The 26,078-nt window shown below is 39.5% G+C and overlaps 1 protein-coding gene across 8 annotated transcripts in view; it reads right to left on the reverse strand.

The window, feature by feature from the left end:
* The window catches only part of RALGAPA1 (Ral GTPase activating protein catalytic subunit alpha 1), a 237,625-nt gene that overhangs the window by 49,442 nt on the left and 162,105 nt on the right, over window positions 1–26,078 (reverse strand). For 7 of the 8 annotated variants that reach the window (XM_074955873.1, XM_074955869.1, XM_074955871.1 and 4 more), the window contains 6 exons: window positions 25,108–25,969; window positions 22,874–22,945; window positions 21,254–21,377; window positions 19,022–19,177; window positions 3,244–3,402; window positions 1,748–1,875 (listed from right to left, as the gene is read on the reverse strand). In XM_074955873.1, coding sequence (XP_074811974.1) covers window positions 1,748–1,875; window positions 3,244–3,402; window positions 19,022–19,177; window positions 21,254–21,377; window positions 22,874–22,945; window positions 25,108–25,969 — 1,501 coding nt within the window. Of the gene's footprint in view, window positions 1–1,747; window positions 1,876–3,243; window positions 3,405–19,021; window positions 19,178–21,253; window positions 21,378–22,873; window positions 22,946–25,107; window positions 25,970–26,078 lie in introns of those variants that run through there. The other variant, XM_074955874.1, reaches the window with a different exon arrangement.

Below are 26,078 nucleotides of genomic sequence, written 5' to 3' on the forward strand. Positions count from 1 at the left end.
CATAATCTGAGCATAGGCAGATGACAATTCACACTATGTCACCAATTAATAATGCAGTCATTTAAAACTGGTACTCAGTACAGTACATTGACACTTAATGTGCATGCTAAATGGGGTCACAAATTCCAACAACATACAGAGGATATCTTTCATACCAAAGCAATGCTAATGATTTAAAATGATAAATGTCCATATTTTAATGATGACCACTGTATATAATAATGATGTATGATAATATGTAGATAAGCAACTACAATTAGGAGCACAGAATCTGCAATCTTTACAGGAGTTCTTGCAGCATACACAACCTTCAGGTCCTGAACAAATTCAGGGCACAGAATTTAAAACCTGCAGATTACATCTCTGGGATTTGTTACATGCAAAAGTACTCCTCACAAAAGCTCGGATACACTGCTACTTTGCATAGCACATAGAAGGTTATTTCAAGGCAAGTAACTTTCAACTGTCCACCCAGCATGGTTCAGTACACACGTAAACCGCAGATCTTTTTGAGGTCAAATGACGGCAACACATTTGAAATTCCTAGTCCAAGCCACTTTGAGAGAGAGCCAAAAAACAAAAACAAAAACCCATCAAACAAAAATTCAAACACAAAACTCAGACCTCTCCAAAAGTGAAATAATGGTGCATCTGCATATCTGTCAACAAAAAGAGACTGCAGAAATGTCATTAAATGTGATCAATGTGATACCATCATCCATCTATAAATCTATATCATCATATCAAATGGGACAATAAAAGCAAAATTACACAACTACTACAAAGTCAATTTCTCAAAGAATACAGAACATTTAAGTAATAGTCTATCGGCTGACAAATGCAAGGCAATAAATCTACACTGCAGGTAGAAGTTAACATACAGAGTTGAAAAAAAATCTTAATTCAAATTTAACTCTCCTGTTCATTACTTAAAATAGCATACATTAGCATACATAAATACAAGAGCATACATTTACTTGGTCAAAAACAATAATAGGAGAAGTCAATCTTAGAAAGGGGAGAAATGTAAAAAACAACAAACCATTTACTATATAATGATATATATGGATAAAAGTACGTAGCTATATTACATCAAGTGGTATTAATTTTTTTCTTTTTTTAAAGTGGACTAGTTTACCTCATGTTTTTATTTTCACTTCGTGCTGTTCTGTAATCTTATTTTCTTGGGAGCGCCTTGTTCTGAAGTTTACAGAAATATAAAATTCCAACAGGAAAAGGCTATAAACTTTTCAGGCATCTCTATAAAGACATGCCTATGTAACTGTGATGATGGCCTGGTGCTCTTAACTGTATTATACAACTATGTATCGGGTACCACAATAATCAAGCTAATAAGCAGCAATAATAGAAAGTAATGTTTCTCTTTTTGAAACAAATACAATCCCACTGGGATTGAAAAACAAAATTACACAATGTTAATGAATAAATATCTACTTTCACTAAAGGAACAAGCTGCTAATAATACCACAAATCAGCTATTTTTGGAAAAATCTGTATATGAAATGGACTTGTATGTGAAACCATCATTCCTTATTTAAAAGCACAAAAGGGTCTTCATTTGGGCAATTTTAAAGCATTAATATGAAGTTTCTTAAAAAATATCAGTTTAAAATATATTCCCTGAATTAAGTTGATAGAAATCTAAGATTTAAACAAAAACATGAGAAAAATGTCTTTAGCCCTAAAAAGTCAATGTATGTGAAAACTGTACAGGTGAAAAGGATACAAGTTTTGGTATAATGGAATCAGTGATTTCAGCGCTCGGCTTGCATTTATAGCTGTTGCACGAACCATAATTGGAAGAATTTTTCCATTAACAATAGCGCCATCGAAGAGTGGACCAAAGAATGGAACCTGAATCAGAAATTAATAAATTCAACCCTAATATGAAATCTCTGCTATAACAATTGGAAATCAACATTAACAATGGAGAGCGCATCATTTTTTCCCCTCCTCCTCATCTCTGGTTAATCAGAACAATTATTTGTGATAGACCTATTATTTCATGAAAATACACAGCCATATAACTACATGATAACCTTGGTAACAGGTAATTTTTCTGCACATTCTGTTTTAAGTAACCATTTGAATATTGTGTCTCATACAGGCTTATTTTCAACACTTTCTGCCAAAAGCCTAATAGTACGTCATGTATGTGACACTTGTGAAGTTCAAAGGCTAGGTGAGGGGAAATGACTACCCACTTTAAAAACAATTACATCTTTAGATACAGCATGCATCTATAGCGTGGAACCATCTAAATGTGCACATGACGGTCATCTATTATTGGATCTTCATCCACCACTCTTTCCCCCCATTTGTTGCTCTCATTTTTTATATCACATCTACAATTAGACCTGTATGCTTTTTGAAGCCATATGAATGCCACTACCATGCCACATTCAGTGCCATATTGTTGACTTCCCATTTCTCTCATGTAGCATATTAGTATTAATATTTATAGTAAACAAAATCCAGTGTAGTGAAATACAAATCTGTAAATCCATGCCACTGCCATCACACCTATGAATTAAGCGATCCAACCATTCACTGCTGCTTCTATTCCAACAGCTGCTCAATCCACATTGAATGGTTGATCTGGTGCCGTTAAAGAGTACTGCTATGAGAAAGACAGGGAGGCAACCACACTAAGTCCCCAGTTCAACAAAATATTTAAGCATATGCCTTACTTTAAGCAAGGCAAATAGTCCCATTAAAACTAACATGCTTAAATACCTTTCTGGGCCTGAATTCCTGTGTGGCAGTCTAAAGGAAAGGTAGAAATGGCTGAGAGAGAGTAAGGCAAGGAAACCGGTAATAGTGAATGGAGCAAGGAGGAAGAGGTAGCCAGCTCAGTACATAGATCTAGGATTTGGATTCATGTGCTAATACAATACAATAAAAATCTAACAAACCAGACTAATTTAATTTAATCTAATCTCAGAGTTCAAGTGACTACATAAAATACTCTAACCTTTGTTCTTGCAGTTTATATTAGTTATCAGAACTGCTTGATGGGATTATGGCCCTTTTGTTCACAGTTGCTTATTTTCCTCTCTACACTGCACCCAGTATACATGACTTCTATCTTGTAGCTATTACTACTGTCATTATTAAAGGAGGATTACCTTGTTGGATTAATATATCACACCATAAAAAACAGCAACATATCTAGACAACCCAAAAGTTAGTCAACACATGAGGGAAAACAAAAAATTTTACCTCTGGTTTTTTCATGATCTGGATACTGAACATGTGGTTTTTCATTGGATAGATAACAATAAGAACATCACCGAATTCTGTAGGAATTATTCCTCTTCTGTAGTCTCGAGTATGCTCTGACCAGACAATGTGCACTTCATCATTTCCTAAATGTCTTAGCTGGAAAAAGAAGGGAAAAACTATTATTTTATTTAATAATAATAATAATTATTTTAATAATTTTATTTATTTATTTATTTTAAAAAATTATTTTTAAACAGCTGAGTACACAGTACTGCAGCTGTACAGATATAGCCAAGGCTTGTATTCCAAATGACAATGAACTGAAGAAGAATTTGTGGGGTGCAGAGAGAGGACACATCCAAACCACATTGCAATGTCCCTGATTTAAATGCAAGTCAAAGCAAACATTCACAATTAGGTCTGTGTTTAGTATGTTGATGTTAGGTATGACTTTTTTAAAATGAACAGCTGTGACAATATAGAATATTTCCAAGTTAAATCTACTATTTTCCCTAATAAAATTGGTAGAAGATGCTTAGTGGCTTGTATTTGATTTACCAAAATACCTTCAATCCTCACACCAAGATTAATAGGGACTAAGTCTGTAAGTGTGAAACCTTTCTATATCAATTCTCAAAGCAGTTTGAATGCATCTGTGGCTACAAGATTTGTATTTGAGGAATTTGGAACTTTGCTCCTCTTGTCAGATTGGAAATGGGCTACCATCAAATAAAATAATCATAGAGAAGAATGTAATCTGGATTTTCCATGGCCCCAAAACCACTGAAACTAAGTATGTATTTTTTCTTGAAACCTGAATACCTTTGCAAATTTTCAATGGCCAGAAGTTTTGTGATAAACAACTTATTCAAAATGTGCACCACTGAAATCATTCTGAACAATAATATACTAGGTCAGAAGAAATACTTTTAACTCATTTAGGGTGTGACTTTCAAAACTGCTCACGATTGGCTGAATTCTTCCATTAAGTCAGTGGTAAACTCCCATCATCTTTCGTGAAAGTAGAATTAGGTCAATGATGAACACTTTTGAAAATCTCAACCTTATGCTCATCTTCTGTTAAAATGTATTCTTTCCTGAAAAGTCATTGCAAAAATGGCATGAGGTGGCTCCATGTTATTATTTCTCAATGGATTTCCTGATCCAATGAGTTCAGTGTACAGATAAAATGATGTTTCCTCCCACTAAGTGACAGCCCTGAAAACTCAACCTGGCATCTGAAAAAGCAAACTGCTTTCCCTCTCATACTTCATCACCAATAACAAAGGTTGTATGTGACAAATTAAGTCTCCAGTTACACCTGTTCTATCCCAAAGTATTCCACAGATGACATCTGTTGGCCCATTGCCTTCAGTTAGCTTACACAGCATTACGTGATTGGAATTTAGTAAACTATTCTGTTGATACTCAAGGAACAGAATCCAACTCACTCTTTGAACTGTGCCGGCTCTGCATGGATAATAAGAGTAAGAAGTAGTCAGCAGATACTACCCTGAAAACACACACACACACACACACACGTTAAATAAGGGCCTCTTTTACAGTCATTTTAAGAGCATATCTGTACTTTTATTTAAAGTAAAACCTATGCAGCATCTCTGGATAATAAACAGATACCTCTGAGTAGAGGATGATTTAATAATATAACCTACAAACCTTCTAGAATACTATTTAGGATTTACTTAAAAGGGGGTAAATTTTAGGGTCTAAACAGGTTGTTAGTGGCCTTCTTTGCATTCTTACAAGTTTGTGCTGTTCTCTGTTGGCTTGTAACTGGATACAAGAGTTTTTAAAATAAAGACTCGGTGAAAAGAGAGACTCTCACATTTCTAGCAGACAAGGAGGATGTTCTTGTGGCCCCGTACTGTACTGAACCTACATCTCCTGAGTCTCAATTCCTGACTCAGGCACAGACTTCTTGTATGATCCTGAACAAGTCTCTCTCAGGGCCACATAAAACAGTTACTTACGCTACAGTGACTGGTTCTTCGGGATGTGGTGTCCACACAGAATTGCACTCTGATGTGCGTGTGCCCCATGCACACAAGAAGATTTTTTTTTTGTTCACGGGGGCCACACCTGCAGCCTAGCACTCCTTATAACTGAGTGTATAAAGGGTCAGGTAGCTGAAAACCACACTCAGTTCCTTCAGTCAGAATCCCATAGGATCAGGACTCTGATTAGCAGGGAAGGAAGGCAGGCTATGGAATCTGTGTGAACATATCTTGAAGCAGCACAGTTACTGTAGGGTAAGCTATGGTTCTCTCTTCTTCTAGTGAGTCTCCACACAGATTCCACTCTTGGTGACCTACAAGCAATTGCCTATTGCCTGGAAGTGGATTAGAGAAGTTCTATTTGAATGAAGATTGTAAGAATGCCCTACCAAAGCTAGCATGTGATCTGGACTGCTTGTACCAGGCAATAGTGAATGGTAAATCATAGAAATGTAGGACTGAAAGGGACCTCACTAGGTCATCTAGTCCAGACCCCTGCACTAAGGTAGGGCTAAGTATTATCTAGACCATCCCTGATAGCAGTTTGTCTAACCTGTTCTTAAAAACCTCCAATGACGGAGATTCCACAACCTCCCTCGGCAATTTGTTCTAGGGTTTAACGACCTTTACGGTTAGGAAGTTTTTTCTAATGCCTGACATTGCTGCAATTTAAGCCTCATCACTCCTTGTCCTGTCCTCAGAAGTTAAGGAGAACAATTTATCACCTTTTCTTTGTAACAACCTTTTATGTACTTGAATGCTGCTGTCATATCCCCTCCCCTGGGTCCGACGGGGGACAGGAGGGGTTGGATAGGTGTGGGAGTCCTGGGGGGCCTGTCAGGGAGCGGGGGTGTGGATAGGTCGGGGCAGTCACGGGACGGGGGGGCTGGATAGGGGGTGGGGAACTGGGGCCGGGGGGTCCTGGGAAGGGGCAGTTAGGGGACAAGGAGCAGCGGAGGTTGGATGGGTTGGAGGTTCTGAGGGGGGCGGTCAGGGGGCGGGAACTGGGAGGGGGAGGATAGGGGGCGGGGGACCAGGCTGTTTGGGAGGAACAGCCTTCCATACCTGGCCCTCGATACAGTTTCGCAACCCCGATGTGGCCCTCGGGCCAAAAAGTTTGCCCACCCCTGTAATTACAGTCTGAGACCCACTTAGTCTTTAAGGTGAAACGCGTTGTCCCTTAATCCTCTCAACAAATGCCATAAAGAGTAAAGGCATACACCTGAATGGCCTAGTCCTATGCAAATAAAAGGACAACGCTCTTACAACATTGAGCATGTGGAGTTTAATTTCATCTCGGAAAGAGCAGTTTATGGAAGAAAACGGGGAGATGAACTGACTGATTGATGTGAAAATTCGAAACTACCGTAGGCAGAAAAGTTGGGCGAGGACTCAGAGTGTCTCTGTCTTTGTGAAAGATCATATATGGGTGACCTGCCATGAAAGCCTAGATCTCTTCCATCTTCCTACCTGATATGATGGCTACCAGAAAAACGGTCTTCATTAACAGGTGGTAGAAAGAGTAGGTAGCATAGGCTCAAATGTGGACCCATCAGTCCTGTTAATGTCCCAGAAAGAAGAGGGTGGGAAAGCATGAGTTGAGGTCTCTTAAAAATTTCATCCATGTCGGATGTGAGAAGATTGTGTGATCGTGGGCCGACAGATCATCACAGATTGCTGCCAGGTGCATGCTTATTGAGCTGAAGGACAATCCCAATTGCTTTAGTTAAAGTAGATAGTCCAATACTGATGTAATTAAAGCTTCAATGGTGAGTTGCTGCTGAAATGCCAAAATAGAAAACTGTTTGCAATCTGGTTGAAGGTTTTCTGCTTTCCAGCAAAATGTCTTGAACAGCAGCAGAACAGTTTTTTTGTGTATATTCATCCATCTAACATCCAGGCTGTCAGGTCTAGGGACACTGGGTCAAAGTGTAGGATCCAAGCACTATCCTAGGAAACCAGGTTGCGGCAGTACAGATAGGTGACCTGTCTTCATAGCGACATTCAGTACATCTGAATACCAGAATTGTGTGGTCCATACCAGAACTATCATGATGGAAGATGTACATTATATCTGGAGCCCATGGTATGAGAAAGGTGTCCCAGAGAGTGCCCAACCCTGGGCTCCCTCATGAATAGAACATGAGAAATTTGTTTTTCTAAAATATTGCAAATGAGTCCAGATTTTGGAAACCCCCACCTGCAAAAGACCCTCAAGTGGTCCCTCCACAGGGGGTCTTCAGGGAGCACTTATGGTTCTTGGATAAGTCTCTGCTGAGTTGGACTGCCAGGATGTTCTGGAGACCAGGGAGATGTAGCACTTCTGGTGTGATGTGAAGTCTGATGCACTAGTGCCAGAACTGCATGGCTTTCTAGCAGAGTGGAGATCTGGCTCCCCCTTCCTTACTGATGTGCACTGCCACAGTGTTGACCATAACACCTGGATTGTCAGGTCCTGAAATAAGGGGCAGGAACATCCTGCATGCCAGCCAAATGGCTCTGAGTCTCAATATATTTGCATGCAGTACTGCCTCCTGAGGACATCATTTCTCTTGGATATGCAGTTGTTCAGGTGCATGCCTTACCCATGGATGGAGACATCTGTTACTAGAGTTTTTGAGAGTAGTGATTCAGAGAAGGGCACCCCACTCCACACCTGTGCTGGATGCATCCACCAATTTAATGAGGAAAGAACTTCTTGTGGGATCATCATTCAATGTTTCATGCTGTAACTGTTGGATAGATACACTGATCTCAACCACCTTTGTAAATGTCAAGAAATAAAGTCTGGCACACATTATGACATAGGTACAAGCCATGATGTGCCCTAAGAGTTTGAGGCAGATCCTCGCTGGTGTACTGGGATTAGCCTGAAATTGCCAGATGAGTTGGCCTGAAATCTTTGTGGGGAGAGGTATGCTCTTGCTGACCTGGAATCTAACACTGCCCCAATAAACTCTATGCTCTGGGCTGTGGTCAGTGTGGATTTTTCTACTCAGTGCCAGTGCAGCAAAGACATTTAGTGTCCACTGAAATGATTCAGTCACTTGCTGTGGGGATTTCTCCCATACCAGCCAGTCATCCAGATAGGGATATGCCAGGACTTCTTGCTTTCTCAGGTAGGTGGCCACCATTGCCAGAATGTTGGTGGCCTTGGATAGCCCAAAGGGTAGGACTTTGTACTGACAGTATGATGTTCGTATCCAGAATATCTGATAAGTCCTGTGAGGTGGATGTACTCAAATGTGGAAGTGGACATTTTGTAAGTCAAGAGCTGTGAACCAGTCCATAGGATCCAAATATGGGATAATGGAAGACAGGGTAACCATAAAAGAATTTGAAACTACAGACGAAGGTGTTGAGATGTTGAAGACTGAGGAAGGGTCTCCATCCCCTTTTCTTCTTTTGGATTAAGTAGCAGTGGAATAAATGTTTCAGACTCTTATCACTGCAGGCATTTCTTCCACTACTGTCATTGTATAAAGGAGTCTACCCCTTGCTTCAGTAGTATCCCATGAGAGGGGTATCACATTCTGGGGTGAAATTCAGACCAGTGAGGGATTGTGTCACTGATTGCCTTGTAGCCTTGAGTGACTCAAAATGCTCTGCTGCTTTAGTTCTCTTCTGGACGCTTCCAGTCAGCATACAAGCAAGCAGTATCTTGAGTGTCTGTGTGCTATGCAGCCCCAGTTCACCGCTCTGCCTACAATACAACAGCCCGACTCTGGTCTCTACCATCCAGTTACCTTATGCAGGCATGACCCCAACACACTCCCAGTCCTGAATTTTGCCCAAACTGTGTTTTCTGCAATGTCCAGCTCTCTCCTGGACCATTCAGAGAGATAATAAGGTTCATTTGTTCCTTTAAAAAGGTACAATACCCAGCAGCTTACATATTAATTGGAGTTAACATTCCTTTATATCAAAACACAGCACTGGGATGGTTTAGAAAAAGTAAAACAAGTTTATTAACAAACGGAGATAGGATTTTAAGTGAGTTCAAGTATAAGGGATAGAGTTAGAAACGGGTACAAGCAAATAAAAATGAAAAATGCTTTCTATAGGCTAAAACTTAATCGAAGAAGCTACAGCCTTTGTTCAAAGTAGTTTTCTCACCAATCTACCTTTCAGCAAGATGGCTGACCACCCGTCTACTCAGGATCACCCACAAAATCCAAAGTGCTCTGTTGCTTTGTCTTCTAGATGAAAGATAACTTGGAGTTCTTTGTCCCTCTCTTTACAGTTCAATGAAGGTTTGAAATGGATTCTTCTGAAGATTACCTCCCAAAATAAAGTTCATTCAAGTTGTGAGGAAGGCAACATGGAGTCTCCTGGCGAAGGAAGTTCCATACGGGTTTCTTGCCCTGCTGGTGTTTGCTAAAATACAAATTGATCAGTCTCCTGCAATCTCCTTCCACTACTGTCTTGATGGTTGTAAGCAGGCATGGCTGTCCCTCCATGTCTGCCTCTGAGGGAGGCCACACCTCCTAACAGTCTGGTCTGCTAGAGTATGCTCAAAACAAAGAAAGGGGGAATTAGCAGTACTCAATGGGCCTTGAAGCATGGAGGGGCCGCAAACAGTCTGGGCTCTGGCCGGTGGTCAAGACAGAGCAATACTAAGTTATAAGCCCAGTCCTCAAGCAGGGTGGGGCAATAAACACTCAGGGTTCTGGCTTGCAGTCAGGCAGAGCTGTACTCCCAAACACAGTGTCTATGAGGCTCCGGCAGGGGTGAGCACCCAAACACACAGTCTATGGGGCACAGGCATAAGGAGCACAGACCTCCTGGCCTAAGGAGGGGGGAGTACTGCCACCCCATGGGTGGGATGGCAGGGGTAGGGGGACTTGGGCCCTAACAGTTGCTGAGTGGTCTGCCACTGGATCAACGGGGAATCCATCTGTAACACGCTGACTGTGTTTCCGGTGACACCACAGACAGATGGTAGTCTGGTTCCCCATGGCTGCTTCCTACTCTCCCCCTAGGGTGTACCTGCATCCAGGGGTCATCATCAGTCTCCCCGGGATATATTGCCAAAGATAGCAGTAACAGCTCCTCAGTGTTTGGAGTGGCAGGGCTCTTTGGAAGGTTGGGCTGGTACTTGGGGCAACAGGAGTTCTCCCTAGCACCCCGCTCCAGCAGTGGGGAAGAAGCATCTGTCTCCCTCAGCAGCTCCCTCCCAACTGAGCTGCTGAGCCAGCCTTTTATACTTCCTCTTTCTGTCCCGCCCCTCTGCTTCCACCCACCAAGCAGCGTGCAGCGTTCCCTCCGCGTCCGCCTCTGAGGGAGGCCACACCTCCTCGCTACAATGGTCCTATTTACCTATTATGTAATCTGCACTCCCATTGTCTCTTAGTGTACCTTAGAGATGCCTTCCAGGTGGCAGAACCACATTCCATTGTCTATGGTGGAGTAACTTCAGCCCGGCCTGGCAAACACACTTGGATAACAATTTCCAATATTTTTGTAATCTTGAATTTGTCCTATGTACATATACCACACAATATTAATGATCAGTATGTTATTAGCTTTCTATTGATATGTGACGTGACATCTTTTAGATACAAGTTATGCCATTACTGAGTTGGAGTACATTAATTAGTCAGATCAGCTGAAACTCACTACCATATACCAATGAGCCCCTTGTCCTCGTGCACTGGGATGCTGTCAGGGTCACAAGGAGTCCCTGAAGAGGAATGGAGCAGACTAAAACTGGATGGGATACCCCATGCTGATTCTCTTGAGGACTCTAACAGTCCAAAGTTATCCCAGTTCAAGCCTACTGGAATTATGAAAGACAGTTACCAAAAGATGACTTGGAAGTGGATCCCAAGGTGTTCCAGCCAAATTCTCGATATGAGAGTCAAAACTGGATCTTGCCTGGGGCCTTAGATTGTGGGGCAAGCCAAAGACAAGGCAGAGGGTCACCTCAAGTGAAATCATTAACTTTCTTAGGGGCTCCGAGGACCATTTCTGTGGCTAATATTGAGACAGTAGTCTCCGTCTTAAAATGGTTGTTTGCCTTTGATGTTTCCTCTTTGGGGCTGTGACATATAGCTCTAAGGACCTTATGAATGTCCTGGAGTCTTTTAGTATACGGAGTGCTTCATCCATGCCACTATTAAAGAGCTCACTGCCCTCAAACGGGTGGTCTCCTATAATCGCTTGGACCTCCCTCCAAGACTGTTGCAATCTTCTCATTGCTGCAGCAGTGTCCATTGTCTTGTCTGCAGCATCTGATGCATCAAGTGCAGCCTCTAAAACTGTTCAGGCTGTGAGCTGGCCCTCAGCCATGAGGGATTTCAGTTCTTCATTCCGGTCCTTCAGAAGCCTCTCTATGAAAATTAGAAAGTCTGCCCAAAGCAGGAAATTGTATTTCAAAAGCAGTGATAATTTGCTACTTCTATTTGTAGACCTGCTGAGAAATATATTTTCCTCCCAAAGAGATCTAATTTCTTTGGGTTGTTCTCCCAAGAAGTAGATTTGGGTTGTTCTGGTTGCTATGATTCTTCTTGAGTTGCTTGAACCACGAGAATATTGGGGTAAAGATGTTGATAGAAATATTCATTTGGTGCAGATACAGAGTCCTCAAATGACCGCAGTCAAAGTCTCAGCTGGTGCCAAAGATCTGGCCAGTATTGTAGTGATGGGTCTTGGTACAGAGGTACTCAGTGCCATGGTTCTCAGTGCAGAGGCAGACAGTACCAAAGTACTCAGTGCTAGGAGATTTGGTGTCATGGTCAGTGACTTGCTGATGGTACTGGAGGCAGTACGGTTGTTGGCATGGGAGAGAACACCGGTGCTGACTTGGGTTTCAGTGCAGGCACACAGAGATGGGACACCATTTCTTTAGGCATTTAGAATAGTAAGCTTCAGGGGAGGCTTTTCATCCCCCATTTAGAGAGGGGGTTTGGTGTCTGTTCTGATCCCTAGTGCAATGCTCCTTACAGACCCTTTCCAAAGACGTCACCAATGTCACTGATGAATGGTGCTTATGAGGTTTCACAGGGACCTGGGGTGGTGTCTTCGCTCACCAGGTCACTCAGTGCATGGGATGAGCCTGGTACCTAGAGCTTCTTGGAAGGTCTGCTGGGGTCCAGTAGGGCTTGCATGGACACTTCCAGGAGGAAGAGTTTCAGTTTTGCCTCCCTCGCAGCAATTTAACACACACAAAGGACCCAAGGCACAGTAAACCTGTAGAACTCATTGCGAGGGGATATTGTGAAGGCAAAAGTATAACTGGGTTCACAAAATAATTAGATAAGTTCTTGGAGAATTGGTCCATCAATGACTGTTAGCCAAGATGGTCAGGGATGCAACACCATGCTCTGAGTATCCTAGCCTCTGCGTGCCAGAAGCTGGGATTGGACAAAAGGGGATGGGTCACTTGATAATTGCCCTGTTCTGTTCATTCCCTCTGAAGCACCTGGCATTGGCCACTGTTGGAAGATAGGATACTGTGTTAGATGGACCACTGGGGTCTGACCCAGTATGGCCATTTTTATGCTTTTTGAATCCTCTTGGAAAAGGACTTGTAAACTGGGCAGTGCTCCAAAGCACAACTCTCTTCCATGCAGTATAGACATTAGGAGTGCCCATCATTCACCAACATCGCTGCTTCAGAGGAGAGGCAAACCATGAACCCCTGCAACTTGAAGTCAAACATTTTAAGTTCTTGTAGGGAGGTGCACTTGTACAGGGGAGTGGGCCCTTGTACAAGAAAAGAAAACCTATCACTACTCTGAGTAAATCTAAAGTTTTGGAGTTTTTTTAAGCCAGTAGGCAAAGAAAATTTATTTAAGTTAACAATTAACTACAGAAATGAACCAGCTCAGAGCAAGGGATGTGGACACTACAAGGTTTTGTCTTGCTGCCGCAGGTGGTAAGAAGGAAATTAGTGAGAGTTGGGGCTGCCCCACCCTTTATACTCTCTGGTGTAAGGAGCGAGAGGATGCCCAGGGTGCATGTGTGGCCCCACAGACACAGCTATTTAAAATAATCCAATCTTGTGTGCCTGGGATGCAAACACACCAAGAGTGAAATCCGTGTGGATAATCACTCAAAGATTATGTTTATAAATTGTCATAGCATAATTGAAGTTGATGGAGCTATGACAATTTACACCAGATGAGGATGTGGCCCTTTGTGCCTCAGTTCCCCACTTGAAAATCAGGGTAACAACACTTTCTTTTTTCCATGCTTTGTCTTGTCCATTTAGATTGTAAGCTCTTCAGGACTGAGACTGTCTCTTCTTATGTGCATGAACAGTGGCTAGCATAATGGATCCCCAATCTGAGTTGGGAATTTAAGGCACGACCATATATAAATGATAAACAATAGAAAGATAATTTATCCCTTTCAGCTACAGTATATGCTTTGAACCTCTTCTTCATTGTTAAAAATAAGTAAAAACACTCAAAAATTTGGAAAAGCCAAGTTATCTGCAATTTTAAATCAAAATACTTTAAAATATTCTTACTATACAGCCATCACCATGTGTCAGCTTTCCTAATATGTTTATGTTAACTGAATACAAAAGAAATGTGAAATAAATATAACCAGGAGGGATGATCAAATCTAATTTTGATACATTAGTGTCATATGCTGTACATGTTACAATACCAGCCAGACTTAATACTAAGCTGCAGGCTACACTGAGATTTCCAAATGGCAGATTGTTTTAAGTGATACCAAGTATAATTGAAGTAATAAACGATAGAAAAAGCAAAGCACACTGTCAGGAAAAATTTAAGTATTTACTTTTTAAAATTAAATGAGTTAGGTTTGGAAAGGCAAGACAACTGAAATAATGCAGGGCTCAATTTACAGAAAATTCCTTTTATTTATCTCTTGCATTAACCCTTGAACTCTTGCCAAAATTATTTGTAATTTCTAGTACCCACTTATCTAAAGAAGGAAAGGGAAAAAAACTATTTCCTTTTATAACGAAAGCTAGTCTTCAAATTTTATTTTGTTTACTTCAAAAATAAAGTTCACTAGAGAGGTACAGCAGGAACACAACACAGCAGAAAAATTTAGGAAGCAGCTTCTTATTGCAAAAAGAAAAGGAGTACTTGTGGCACCTTAGAGGCTAACAAATTTATTTGAGCATAAGCTTTCGTGAGCTACAGCTCACTTCATCAGATGCATTCAGTGGAAAATACAGTGGGGAGATTTATGTACATATAGAACATGAAACAATGGATGTTACCATACACACTAACGAGAGTGATCACTTAAGGTGAGCTATTACCAGGAGGAGAGCGGGGGGTGGGGGGAAAAAACCTTTTGTAGTGATAATCAAGGTGGGCCATTTCCAGCAGTTGACAAGAATGTCTGAGTAACGGTGGGGGTGGGGAATAAACATGGAGAAATAGTTCTACTTTGTGTAATGACCCATCCACTCCCAGTCTCTATTCAAGCCTAAGTTAATTGTTTCCAGTTTGCAAATTCATTCCAAGTCAGCAGTCTCTCGTTGGAGTCTGTTTTTGAAGTTTTTTTTTGTTGAAGAATTGCAACTTTTAGGTCTGTAATCGAGTGACCAGAGAGATTGAAGTGTTCTCCAACTGGTTTTTTAATGTTATAAATCTTGACGTTTGATTTGTGTCCATTTATTCTTCTACGTAGAGACTGTCCAATTTGACCAATGTACATGGCAGAGGGGCATTGCTGGCACATATCACATTGGTAGATGTGCAGGTGAACGAGCCTCTGATAATGTGGCTGATGTGATTAGGCCCTATGATGGTGTCCCCTGAATAGATATGTGGTCACAGCTGGCAACGGGGCTTTGTTGCAAGGATAGGTTCCTGGGTTAGTGGTTCTGTTGTGTGGTGGTTGGTGAGTATTTGCTTCAGGTTGGGGGGCTGTCTGTAAGCAAGGACTGGCCTGTCTCCCAAGATCTGTGAGCGTGATGGGTCATCCTTCAGGATAGGTTGTAGATCCTTGATGATGTGTTGGAGAGGTTTTAGTTGGGGGCTGAAGGTGATGGCTAGTGGTGTTCTGTTATTTTCTTTGTTCTCCGGGCCTGTCCTGTAGTAGGTGACTTCTGGGTACTCTTCTGGCTCTGTCAATCTGTTTCTTCACTTCAGCAGGTGGGTATTGTAGTTGTAATTAGTTGTTATTGCAGCTACTTTTGGCAAAGTTACATGTATTTAGCGTCTATCTAACGCACCTTCAAACATTTGATTAAGTTCTTCATAAAATGCTGTTTTAACATTAATTTTTTTACTCCTGTAAAATAATGGATGTGATTAATTGCAATTTTATAAAAATATTAATATTGCACTAATGGCCATGCTTTATGGCCTTATGCCTTTAACCATCCAGTTTGTATTAAAATCAAAGCAAAACAATTAGCTATGAATTATGGGTCTATAATTCTTTTGAAGGGCTTTGACAACGTCAAACTAAGCTTGAGCCATTTATGTAATCACCAAAAGTTTCAGTTGGATTAATAAGCTAATAATTAGAAAATGACCTCTTTTGTTTTAACACCATATGTATAATATATTAAATTAAGACACTTTCACACCCTCCCCCTCCAAATTTCCTCAAAGTGCTAGCAGTAGCTAGATAAGGGGGTAAGCTGCATGGGTGAATGCGATATCACTCCCATGGTGAATTGTGAGATTTTATAATTCTTTCTTAATTTTGACACTTTCATCATAATGTTACTTTTGTAACTGTATTTAAAATAATATTTTCTATTTTGACAAATCCTTTCACTTAGAAAAATTCAAAGATGAAGGATACATATGCATTACAAATTTTATTTGTAATTCATCGTTTAAATTTTAATCCGATCTCCAAAGCATTCCCTTCTCTTCCTTTTCAATTCGTCTTTTTTTCTGCTCTCTAACTGTTCTCTTTTGACTCCAGTGTTTCTAAGGTATCTAAGATACTTAAAATTTTATTTACTATTCAGAAAGATTGATAGAAAATAAGTTTTAAATTGGCCTAGCATCTGAAGCACTAGAATCTTGATACTGCAGTGGTTGGGCTGGCAGGAAGAAGTTTTATTTTAATTAAATTTAATTTCCATTTATAAGATGAACCTATCATCTACCTCTAGGCACATTACAATATAGAAACCAGCAACAATTCTTCAGCCAACCAAAGTACAATAAATAAATTGTTCAAATTATAGAAATAAAACACACACTTAAAAACATGGCTAAACACATTCAAAACCCTCAGTGAGTTCAAGATCCAAGGTCTTCTTCCACACAATTAGAATATGTCTATGCTGTAAAAAACAAAAACAAAAAACCACAGCAGTAAGTCTTAGACCCTGGGTCAATTGACTTGGGCTCAGTAGCAGTGTAGACATCCCTGATAGGGCTGGAGTTTGGGCTCTGAAACCCAGAGACAGGGATGGGTCTCAGAGACTGTGCAGAAATGTCTACACTTCTATTTTTAGCCCTGTAGTGCAAGCCTGAGTCGATTGACCAGGACTCTGAGACATGTTGCTGCAGGGTTTGGCGTTTTTTTCCAGTGTAGACATACCCCTTTTTATCTCCCTTCATTTCCTCCCCTTATATCACCATTTCTGTGACCTCAGTAGCGACAGTTTATTTTTATTTCACATTTTATATAATCTTCTGCTGTAAAAGGTCACATGCTGCACACTGTATTTAGCACGTCTTAATAATAAAGAATAATATTGCGGATTACTACTGTGAGTACTGCTGAAGTGTCTAAAGGTTCCAACTGGAATTAGAGGCCCAGTGTGTTGAGCACTGTAAAAAACACGAGACATTCTCTACCCTGAAGAGTTTAAAATCTAAATAGACAGACAGAAGATGGGAGGAAAAATAGAGGCAAAGAGAGGTAAAGTGACATGACCAAAGTTACACAGCAAGTCAGTGGCGGAGGCCTGGTCTACACTGTGGGGGGGAGAAGGCGGAATTGATATAAGTTACGCAACTTCAGCTACATGAATAACATAGCTGAAGTCGATGTAGTTAGATCTACTCACCGTGGTGTCTTCACTGCAGTGAGTTGACTGCTGCCGCTTCCCCGTCGACTCTGCCTGCGCCTCTTGTGGCAGTGGAGTACACGAGTCGACGGGAGAGCGCTCGGGGGTCGACTTATAGACATACCCTGAGTTAGGAATGGAATCCAGGTCTCCGGACTCACAGTGTAGTACCCTATTCATTAAGACCATACTGCCTCTCAGAATAGTCTAAATCATTGAAGAATGTGATTACAGGTGAAAGTGGAAACAAATGGGGTTTAGGTGAGAATATCAAACTGTAACTGTGAAAAAATGGTGACTGATTTGTACTTTTAAAAAAAATTTATATCACCAAAGGACTGGACCAACTCTGAAATGTGGCTAAAGGTATTAGCTATGTGGAAAGGATTGAATTCTCTTGAAAACAGATAAGATTCAGACTGCACTTTCTGCTGAAACCTGTAACATTTAAAATGTTGTTGGTTTTTTTAGTTATCTAACGAATAGTGGAAACAAATTTTCATTATGTTTTCCCCACATCACTCTAATCCAAAAAGGTTATTGATACATATTTCTGTATGCAAAGTACACTGGTTTCTTCAAAAAGGCTGAGACAGGAATCATATTGTTACTTTAGTTATACTCATTAAAAAATTATGTTGTTTTTGCTCTTAAGATACTTTAATAATTTGGTTAGGAACCTAAATACATTGACTGCACTTTATGAAATAGAAGAGTAGAGTAGGAAGTACCCATCTTAGGCATGCAAGAAAAATATTTTAAATAGTTTAAAAAAATTGTATAATACCACTTTTAGAATTAAAAGTCAGTTTATAACAACAACAACAACGATAATAAAAAGATATAAATTATTTTCTTCAAGTTGAACAAAAAGAACAAAAAAAGTCATTAATAATTGAAGTTGCCAAAGGCATGGCTATTTCTCTCTATACTGTCAACTATCTAATTTAATTACAAGTATTAAACTCCATGCTGAGGTCAACCAGCCTCACTTCCTCCAATATTACACTTCAGCCAGTGCTCATTAATGTGTCTACTGAATGGATTAGCACATCTGAAGATATATGTACAGAGGATGGGGGGACAGTCTAATGATAGCCAATTGTTCATTTGTAATAGGACACATGTTTGAGGCCTCAACTTATTATCACTAATGTGGAATTTATTAAATTCTAAAGAAAAAATACCAATACAGAAAGCCATTTTTCCCTTAAGGTGGATATAAGAGAGCAGACTTCTGCTGAACATTTGTGTCATCACCAAAGCTATACAACTAAATTCACTAAATGTTGTCAAGTTCAGAACATTTTGATTTTCTTTTAAAGGCAAATGTTCTATGAACATGCTTAGCTACAAGACTTGCAGAACAACAAACATTCATCTTTGGACCATGTATTCATCAGCTATTTCGAGAAGTTAACAGTTCACATCCAGAAGTCTCAAAGCACTAGAACATGTCATTCAGATTTGGAGCTTTTTCTTTCACATAGACTATTAACTCTGTTCCTTTTCCTCTCCTTACATCACCATTCCTGTGACCTCAGTAGCAATAAGATGTACAAATGTGACATCTTCTGTGTCAAAATAATTGGTTGGTAGAAAGTAATTTAACAACACTATAGTCCACCCACCCCAACCAGCTTTAATAATATATAAACTATTAGAGGAACAAGCATTGTATTATTTTTAGAAAAAAAACTACAAATTATTTTAAAGGAATGATTTCCTAAAATCCCTTGATATACTGTTACCTAAAGGAAAAGCTGTATTCAAAACCACCTACCTTTTTTGTTAGAGAGTCATCTGAATCAGAAGGCATTCTTGTTGACACATGAAACATTACTTCCACTGTAGAGGTAGCAAAATATGGAGTGGTCAATCCAGTGCTTTTGTTTTTTTGCAATCCTCCCATAAAGCCACAATGGTTTGTGAGATTCACCTAAGATCAAAGCCCATGTAACATTAGGGGGGGAAAAGGTAATATCCGGTGATAAAGATACTCTTCAGAGAAAGCCTTTTCAAGCATCATCATATACATTTAAAAAACCCATAATTCTCTGCTGATGCTGATCCTTTTGTACTATTAAGTTTATCTAAAGGAGCAGAGACTTCCTAATTAGAACAGGTTTCAGAGTAGCAGCCGTGTTAGTCTGTATCTGTAAAAAGAAAAGGAGTACTTGTGGCACCTTAGAGACTAACAAATTTATTAGAGCATAAGCTTTCGTGAAGCTCATGAAAGCTTATGCTCTAATAAATTTGTCAGTCTCTAAGGTGCCACAAGTACTCCTTTTCTTTTTACTAATTAGAAGGATTTAATTAGAAAAGAAACTAACTGCAGTGAAGGAACATCTGTATTTATTGGCACAAGAGGGTAGAACAACAATCTCAGAGACTGGTGGGAGGTAAAGGTTAAAGGGAAAAAAGCAAGAGTGGTGTCTTGACACTCTCCTGGGAGCCAGTACTAGCAGTTGCTTTTCTTCTCCTCAGAAGACATGGGGAACCACCAAACAGAGAATCGATGGTGATTGTTCTGGCTTTCCAACAGGAAGGAAGGGCAACTGCTATAGTTCTGCTGGCCCCATCACAAACACAGATATTGCTGTCCCATATTTTTTTCCATTCCTGAACACTGAGGAGGGAAGTAAGGAGTAATCCTTTTGCAGTGGGTTATTTCTCTTCGCTTTATAAATCTAAATTAAATGCCTTTTTAAGTCGGGATTACTTTCCTTAACTGCATATTAAATGTTTTAGCCTCTTGGCATGAAATTCTGGATTTTTTTGTTGGTATAATAGCAAATACATTATTGCCTAGTGTGAGATTAAATATGTTTGAATCTGCTTGATTTAACTTTGTAAAAATGTTGCTGCAGAACTGCAATAATACATTATAATAATACGTTATCAGGTTTACAAAACTTCTTTAATTGTAAAAAAGTGTGTTTCCATCAAATATAAGACTTATTTGCAAATTTCCATCATATTTGCAAATTTTCGGTTATGGCTTTGAATTTCAATTTTCCATTCTTACAAAGTGAAAATTGATGCTTTCTGATAAGAAAAATTCCCTACGCTTAGAATGTGTGTGGAAAGTCACTAAGCAAACCAAAATTTGCCAGCTTTGGTCAAAGCTTTTTCATAGCTCAAGTCAGGAGCTGATATATTGCCTTGGAATTAACATACAAATTCAAAAAGCAAGCATTAGTCATTTAAGCTACTACTGTTTCTTGATCATTAAGCAAACTATTAAATATTAATTTCAGGTGGCACTTCCAAGAAAGCCAGAAGCAGTGATGATTCCTGCACTTCCGTGGGACAGGTCTGTGCCTGAAGCTTCTTCTTATTGGTGCTAGTGGGGGATCTGTCTTGAGCAGCCAGAAAGAGATGGTGATGAGTGTAGAAAAGAGAATTTGGACCAGGGGAGAGTCAGTAGAATAGAACTACACTGAACTAACGCTCTAATGGTGGTAGTGGTACTTATATGATTATGCCATACCATCCACTTCCAACTGGTGAAAGAGATGGGTGGGTGGGTGGGTGTGTGTGTCGCTCTCTAGTAGGCAAGGAGAAGAGGAGAGAGAAGCAGCATACCATTATTTCTCCAACTCTCAAATCTGAGCAATGTGCAGAACCTTAAATGAATTTAAAACCTTTCAGGCCTACACAGCAATACAGACATAGTTTAGTTAGTGTATAAAAGTCAGGAACAGGGTGGCTTATTCCACACTATTGAACAGCCTCTGATTATGTAGAAGCTTCCACAGGTTCCCCTTTCAAAGCCAGTAAAGCTTTGCTGTCTCAACAGTTGATCTACATAGCATCACTGACATAAGTATAACCAGAATTTCCCTGTTAGCGTCCTATTTTCAGAATAGGATGTTTCAGTAATTGTGAGCAGTAATAAGGAATAATAGAGATGGAAGATTAGAGAGAAAAACAATAAGCCTCCCATTTTATATTTGTTTTCTACAATCTAACACAAAACTCAGAAGTTATAAATAAAACTTAGAATACACACCTCCCAACCCAGGCCTGCTACAAAATCCTCATAGGCTTGGCTTCCTCCAGTGTTAGTGAGGATGGAGTGTTTATCTTCTTGTCCCTCAGCAACATAAAATACTGCAATCTTGTGTGTCTCTCGGCTGTAAAACATAGGGTTGTCATTGGATTGTCACAGAGTATGAGTTCACTTTCAAGTCTTAACACAGAGACAGAAAATGAAAACACTACACACAGATCACAGCTTTCAGAATCAAAAAGGCAATGAAAGTGTAGTATAATTAAAAAAGTTTCTGTATCGGTTCTTTGACCATCTTCTATCTTTTCATGTTCTTATACTCTTTTCTATTCCTTTGCCTTCTCTTTTACAGTTTGCTAATAGGAACTTTCATGAGTGAAGGACCAATTCAGCATAGTGGGACATCGGCTGAAATCAGCAGCAACAAATGGTATAATAATGTATTCAGAAAGTTGAATACGAGTTTTACAGCTGAAGACATGAAATAAACAAAACCTATGGGTTGGGCATTATTTTACATTATGAAGAAGACCCCTCATTACCATTAATAGTGGTAATCCTTGCGAATGATAAATGTGTCTCAGGAAGATGAATTTAATATCCTCAAGTAGCAAGGTAACTACTTGTTTCCCTGGATTGCTGATTGGTGGATACAGAGTTGAGCAACTTAACACAGTTTCCCACAACTGTCCTACTAATTCTGATACTACTAATTCTATAGCTGTTGAGACAGTCACATGATCCTTGGAGGACAACTGACAAAATGAAGAGTAGCCAGCAAATTGTAAATTCCTTGGCCCACTCTTTAATGTATTAAATACAGTCTTTCATATTCAAAAATACCCTGCCAATAAAGAGAAAGAGCACTAAACAAAATTTAGGATCTTTTAAAAACTCAATGCATCTCCAAAAGTTTCACTTACTCATCTTGAAGCTAACCTACTGATGGGAATAAACACTGAGATCTCAACAATGATACTTGTGTACTAGATTATATTTCTCTGACATTCACTACTGAGAGCAGATGCTACTTTGGTGTCCATTCATAAAAGATTTAATAAAACATCTTAAAAGAGAAACTACAAGCTTGAAAAAGTGGCTTGCAGTGGACAGTGACTGAAACCATTGTTGGTCACGATTTCATCCTGAAATAGCTTTAGCTCTCCATGAGAACCTCAACTCTAATCACTTTCATTCATCCTCAGATATTGATGGCTTTGATCCACAGCTATAAAATTAGTTTCAAAGCTATTGTAACTGAATTTTAGTATGTTTCCCTTTTATTAGATATGTAAGTACAGCATTTGGGCATTATAGCACGTTTTGCATAATGATTTTCATGGAACACAACAAAAATAGTATTTGACAAATGAATTATTTGTTTTGGGGGTGCAGGGGTTTATTCTCTTTTATGATAATCTATTATTTACATTTTCATTTCATTTAGTTTCACTTAATTTTTAGCATGTACTGCTTCCAAAATTTAGTGAACATGAATCACTCATTGGAACATAAACTAGTCTCCAATTCCATATAAACAATAGTTCAAACTCACTTTGAAAAATAAAATGATTAAATAAATTAGTTAGGTAATTAGGCAATTTTTAAAAGATAACTTACCATTGTCTTGAGTCCAAATTTCTAAGTTCTCGAAGTAACTTTTCATTTTTTTTCAGGAGATGAAAGCTCCTTCTAAATAGAGAAAATTAATAACATTTGTATTACTTGTCCAGTAATGGGTATAGGACAATACAAAAACATATTTCAGTTCCATTCATGCAATCACCCATAATTTTCTTGCCTTCTCAAATTTCCTTTAAAAATAAATTATACACATTGTCAATTTTATGCCAGAAGGTCTTCTGCATCCTTCTTGAAGTCCTCTGAGTAACTCTACTTTTGCCAACTTTCCCCTCTCAACCTAGTGACTTCAGCTCTCTGCCGAAGGCTGGACAGGACTCCCTTTGGAGCCCATATAATTTACTACATAGTAGGCCTGAGGATAGCTGATTAGTGATACATGACAGATTCATAGATCCCAAGGCCAGAAGGGACCATCTGTGATCATTTTGCCTGACCTCCTGTATAACACAGGCTATAGACAGGTTTCAGAGTAGCAGCTGTGTTAGTCTGTATCCGCAAAAAGAAAAGGAGTACTTGTGGCACCTTAGAGACTAAAATTTATTTGAGCATAAACTTTCGTGAGCTACAGCTCACTTCATCCGAATAAATTTGTTAGTCTCTAAGGTGCCACAAGTACTCCTTTTCTTTTTACAGGCCATAGAATTTACCCAAAATAATTCCTAGAGCATATCTTGCAGAAAACCAACCAAACTTTATTTAAAAATGGTTAGTGATAGAGACTTCACCATGACCCTTGGAAAATTGTTCCAATGGTTAACTAGTTTCACTGTTAAAAATTTACACCTTATTTCCAGTCCGAATTTGTGTAGCTTTAACTTCCAGCCATCGGATCGTGTTATATTTTTCTCTACTGGATTGAAGAGTCCATAACAAAATATTTGTTTACAGTGTAGACACTTATAGACTATATCCAAGTCAACCCTTAACCTTCTCTTTGTAAAAACAGATTGAGTCTATCACTATAAAAACTGAATTCTACATTCCTGAATTGCAGAGCAAAGCAGAGTATATCAGCCCACCTAGTCATCTGTAATGCTTTTTGTCTTTTAAGAAACAGTTATGTTTCAGCAAAATAAGCACTATTCAATTTTTAAACCTTCTTGATACTACCCATAAAATACACCCAAGTGAAGTTAAGAGCAGTACCCATTGGAAAACAGGCTGCTTTGGCAAACTAAAGGCCCACTTAAGTATTAAGAATGGTTGCAACACATTTGCTACCAAAGTTCTTTGTGATCAAAATGTTTCACTCATATGACTGCAATATTATTTTATTGATCCAGACTTATTCTAGGTCTATAGAATATCCATTTTCCCTTCACAGCAGGTAAGTATTTTGATGCTTAACCCTGATCTTCTAATTATGAGTTCAGGATTTCACTCAGAGATATGATTTTAGAAAGGCCCTTACATTCTGAAATACTAATTCTATATTTAAAAAAAAAAAAAGGTACAGTCAACACAAAAAGTACCTTTCTTTCTCACAGAATTTTTTTTCACCCTCTATTGTTATTTGCAACATTCAAGATTATCCAAACTGAGAGAAATGAGTGGAAAAAAATCTCTCTACTTTTCAGATTTACATTTGTGCACTTTTCTAGGGAGAGGACACGTGCATCCCCTTTCCTCAGGCAGGGCAAGGGGGTGTTTACCAGTAACCCAGCAACAACAAACTTGCTGCTATTCCAGAGCTTGGGTCTGGTAGGGAAAGGTGCCTCGTCTTCCCCATATTCCTACAGACGCATAGAAGGAGAGCAGAGAGGAGGCAGTAAGAGTGTCTTTCTCCACCAATCTAAGGCTTCTTAATGGAGCTGCTGAGGAGAGCAGAGTAGGGAGAGAGAGCATTCTCCCACCAATAGCATCCCTGCACTGAGCTGGAAAGGACCTGTCTTCAATCCCGTCTCCATGGATTTTAGGGAGCAATAAGATCATCAAGCTGTTCCCTCCTCTCCCCAGTTTCTCCACACAGTAGGTTGAAAGTAATAAAAAAAAAGTTTCTTCCCCGTTAGTAGATGCCCACTCCCCCATCTCAAAAATTCTGCTGTCAGTTGGCCAAAGGCATTCTTGGCCTAACCAGTTCTACTGCCTAAAGTTAGGAGGATTAGTAAAATGATGAAGGAGAGTTACATAATTGTTACCAAACACTGTACTTTTAAACAAATAGTAATTTGTGTTAAACAGTTTTTTTGTTTTTTGTTGTGTTTTTTTACCTTTTATCCCACGAATTCATTCCCAATATACTGAGAAGTAATCTGCAATAGTAAAATGCTGATTGGGGCTTTTGTGGAGTTGGCTCATCCTGTTCCACAGCCTTCATGTTTAAGTCACTGAAGTGTTTTTCAACAAATTCTCTCTCTTCTGTGTGTTGTTTAAGAATTGCATTGATGACGTCATTTTCCTGTTTCTCTGAGATGCAGATAGGTTGAGGAGCAGGTATGTTCAGTGAGACTCCTGCTCTCTGTAAGCATTCAGGACTAGTGACACCTAAATAATGTAACAGCTCATCAAGAGCATCTTCTTCATCCCTAATTGTATCCCAAGTTGGCACAGTTTCTCTAAATTTCCTTTTTACTTCAAGTGCAATTCCATCCCTTACAGATACAGCCTCTACATGATCAGATGATGGGACATCTTCTGGTTTCTCTTGCTGAAATACAGAAAGTGCCAAAAAAGTATGTTCTGATAATCCACATAAAGACGATGGCCCATACAAAATGGCAGAATCCCATGAGTATTTACCAGACAGATCACGCACTATAATTCTGACATTCGAATTAGCAGATGCAAGTCCAGCAGACAATCCTCCTCCAGGCATATTCTCTTCTGCTTGGATTTGTATACAAGAGACTAAAGTAGTGTTGTTTAATACAAAGAACTGGAGGTTTGGGCTCTCAAAAAGTTCAGGAGAAAGCTCAGGACTTTCACTGTAAGGATTGTCATTGTTCTCACAAACTTGGCTGGTTAGCATAGCAGGGCCTCCACTCATTGGATAGTGGCCTAAGTGGTTCACCAGATGTGTTATCACAGTACGAGCAGCAACGGAGATTAAGCCTTGTTGCATGTGAGTTTTCACTGTAAGACAAAGAACACTGTACTTAAAATTAAATTTTGGGGAAGCAACATGGAGATTTAAATATTTATTTTGGATTTTTATTGCCTAGATTTTTCAACAAAGAATGAG

This window comes from Natator depressus, chromosome 6 (genome assembly GCF_965152275.1).
Source record: "Natator depressus isolate rNatDep1 chromosome 6, rNatDep2.hap1, whole genome shotgun sequence".
NCBI lineage: Eukaryota > Metazoa > Chordata > Testudines > Cheloniidae > Natator > Natator depressus.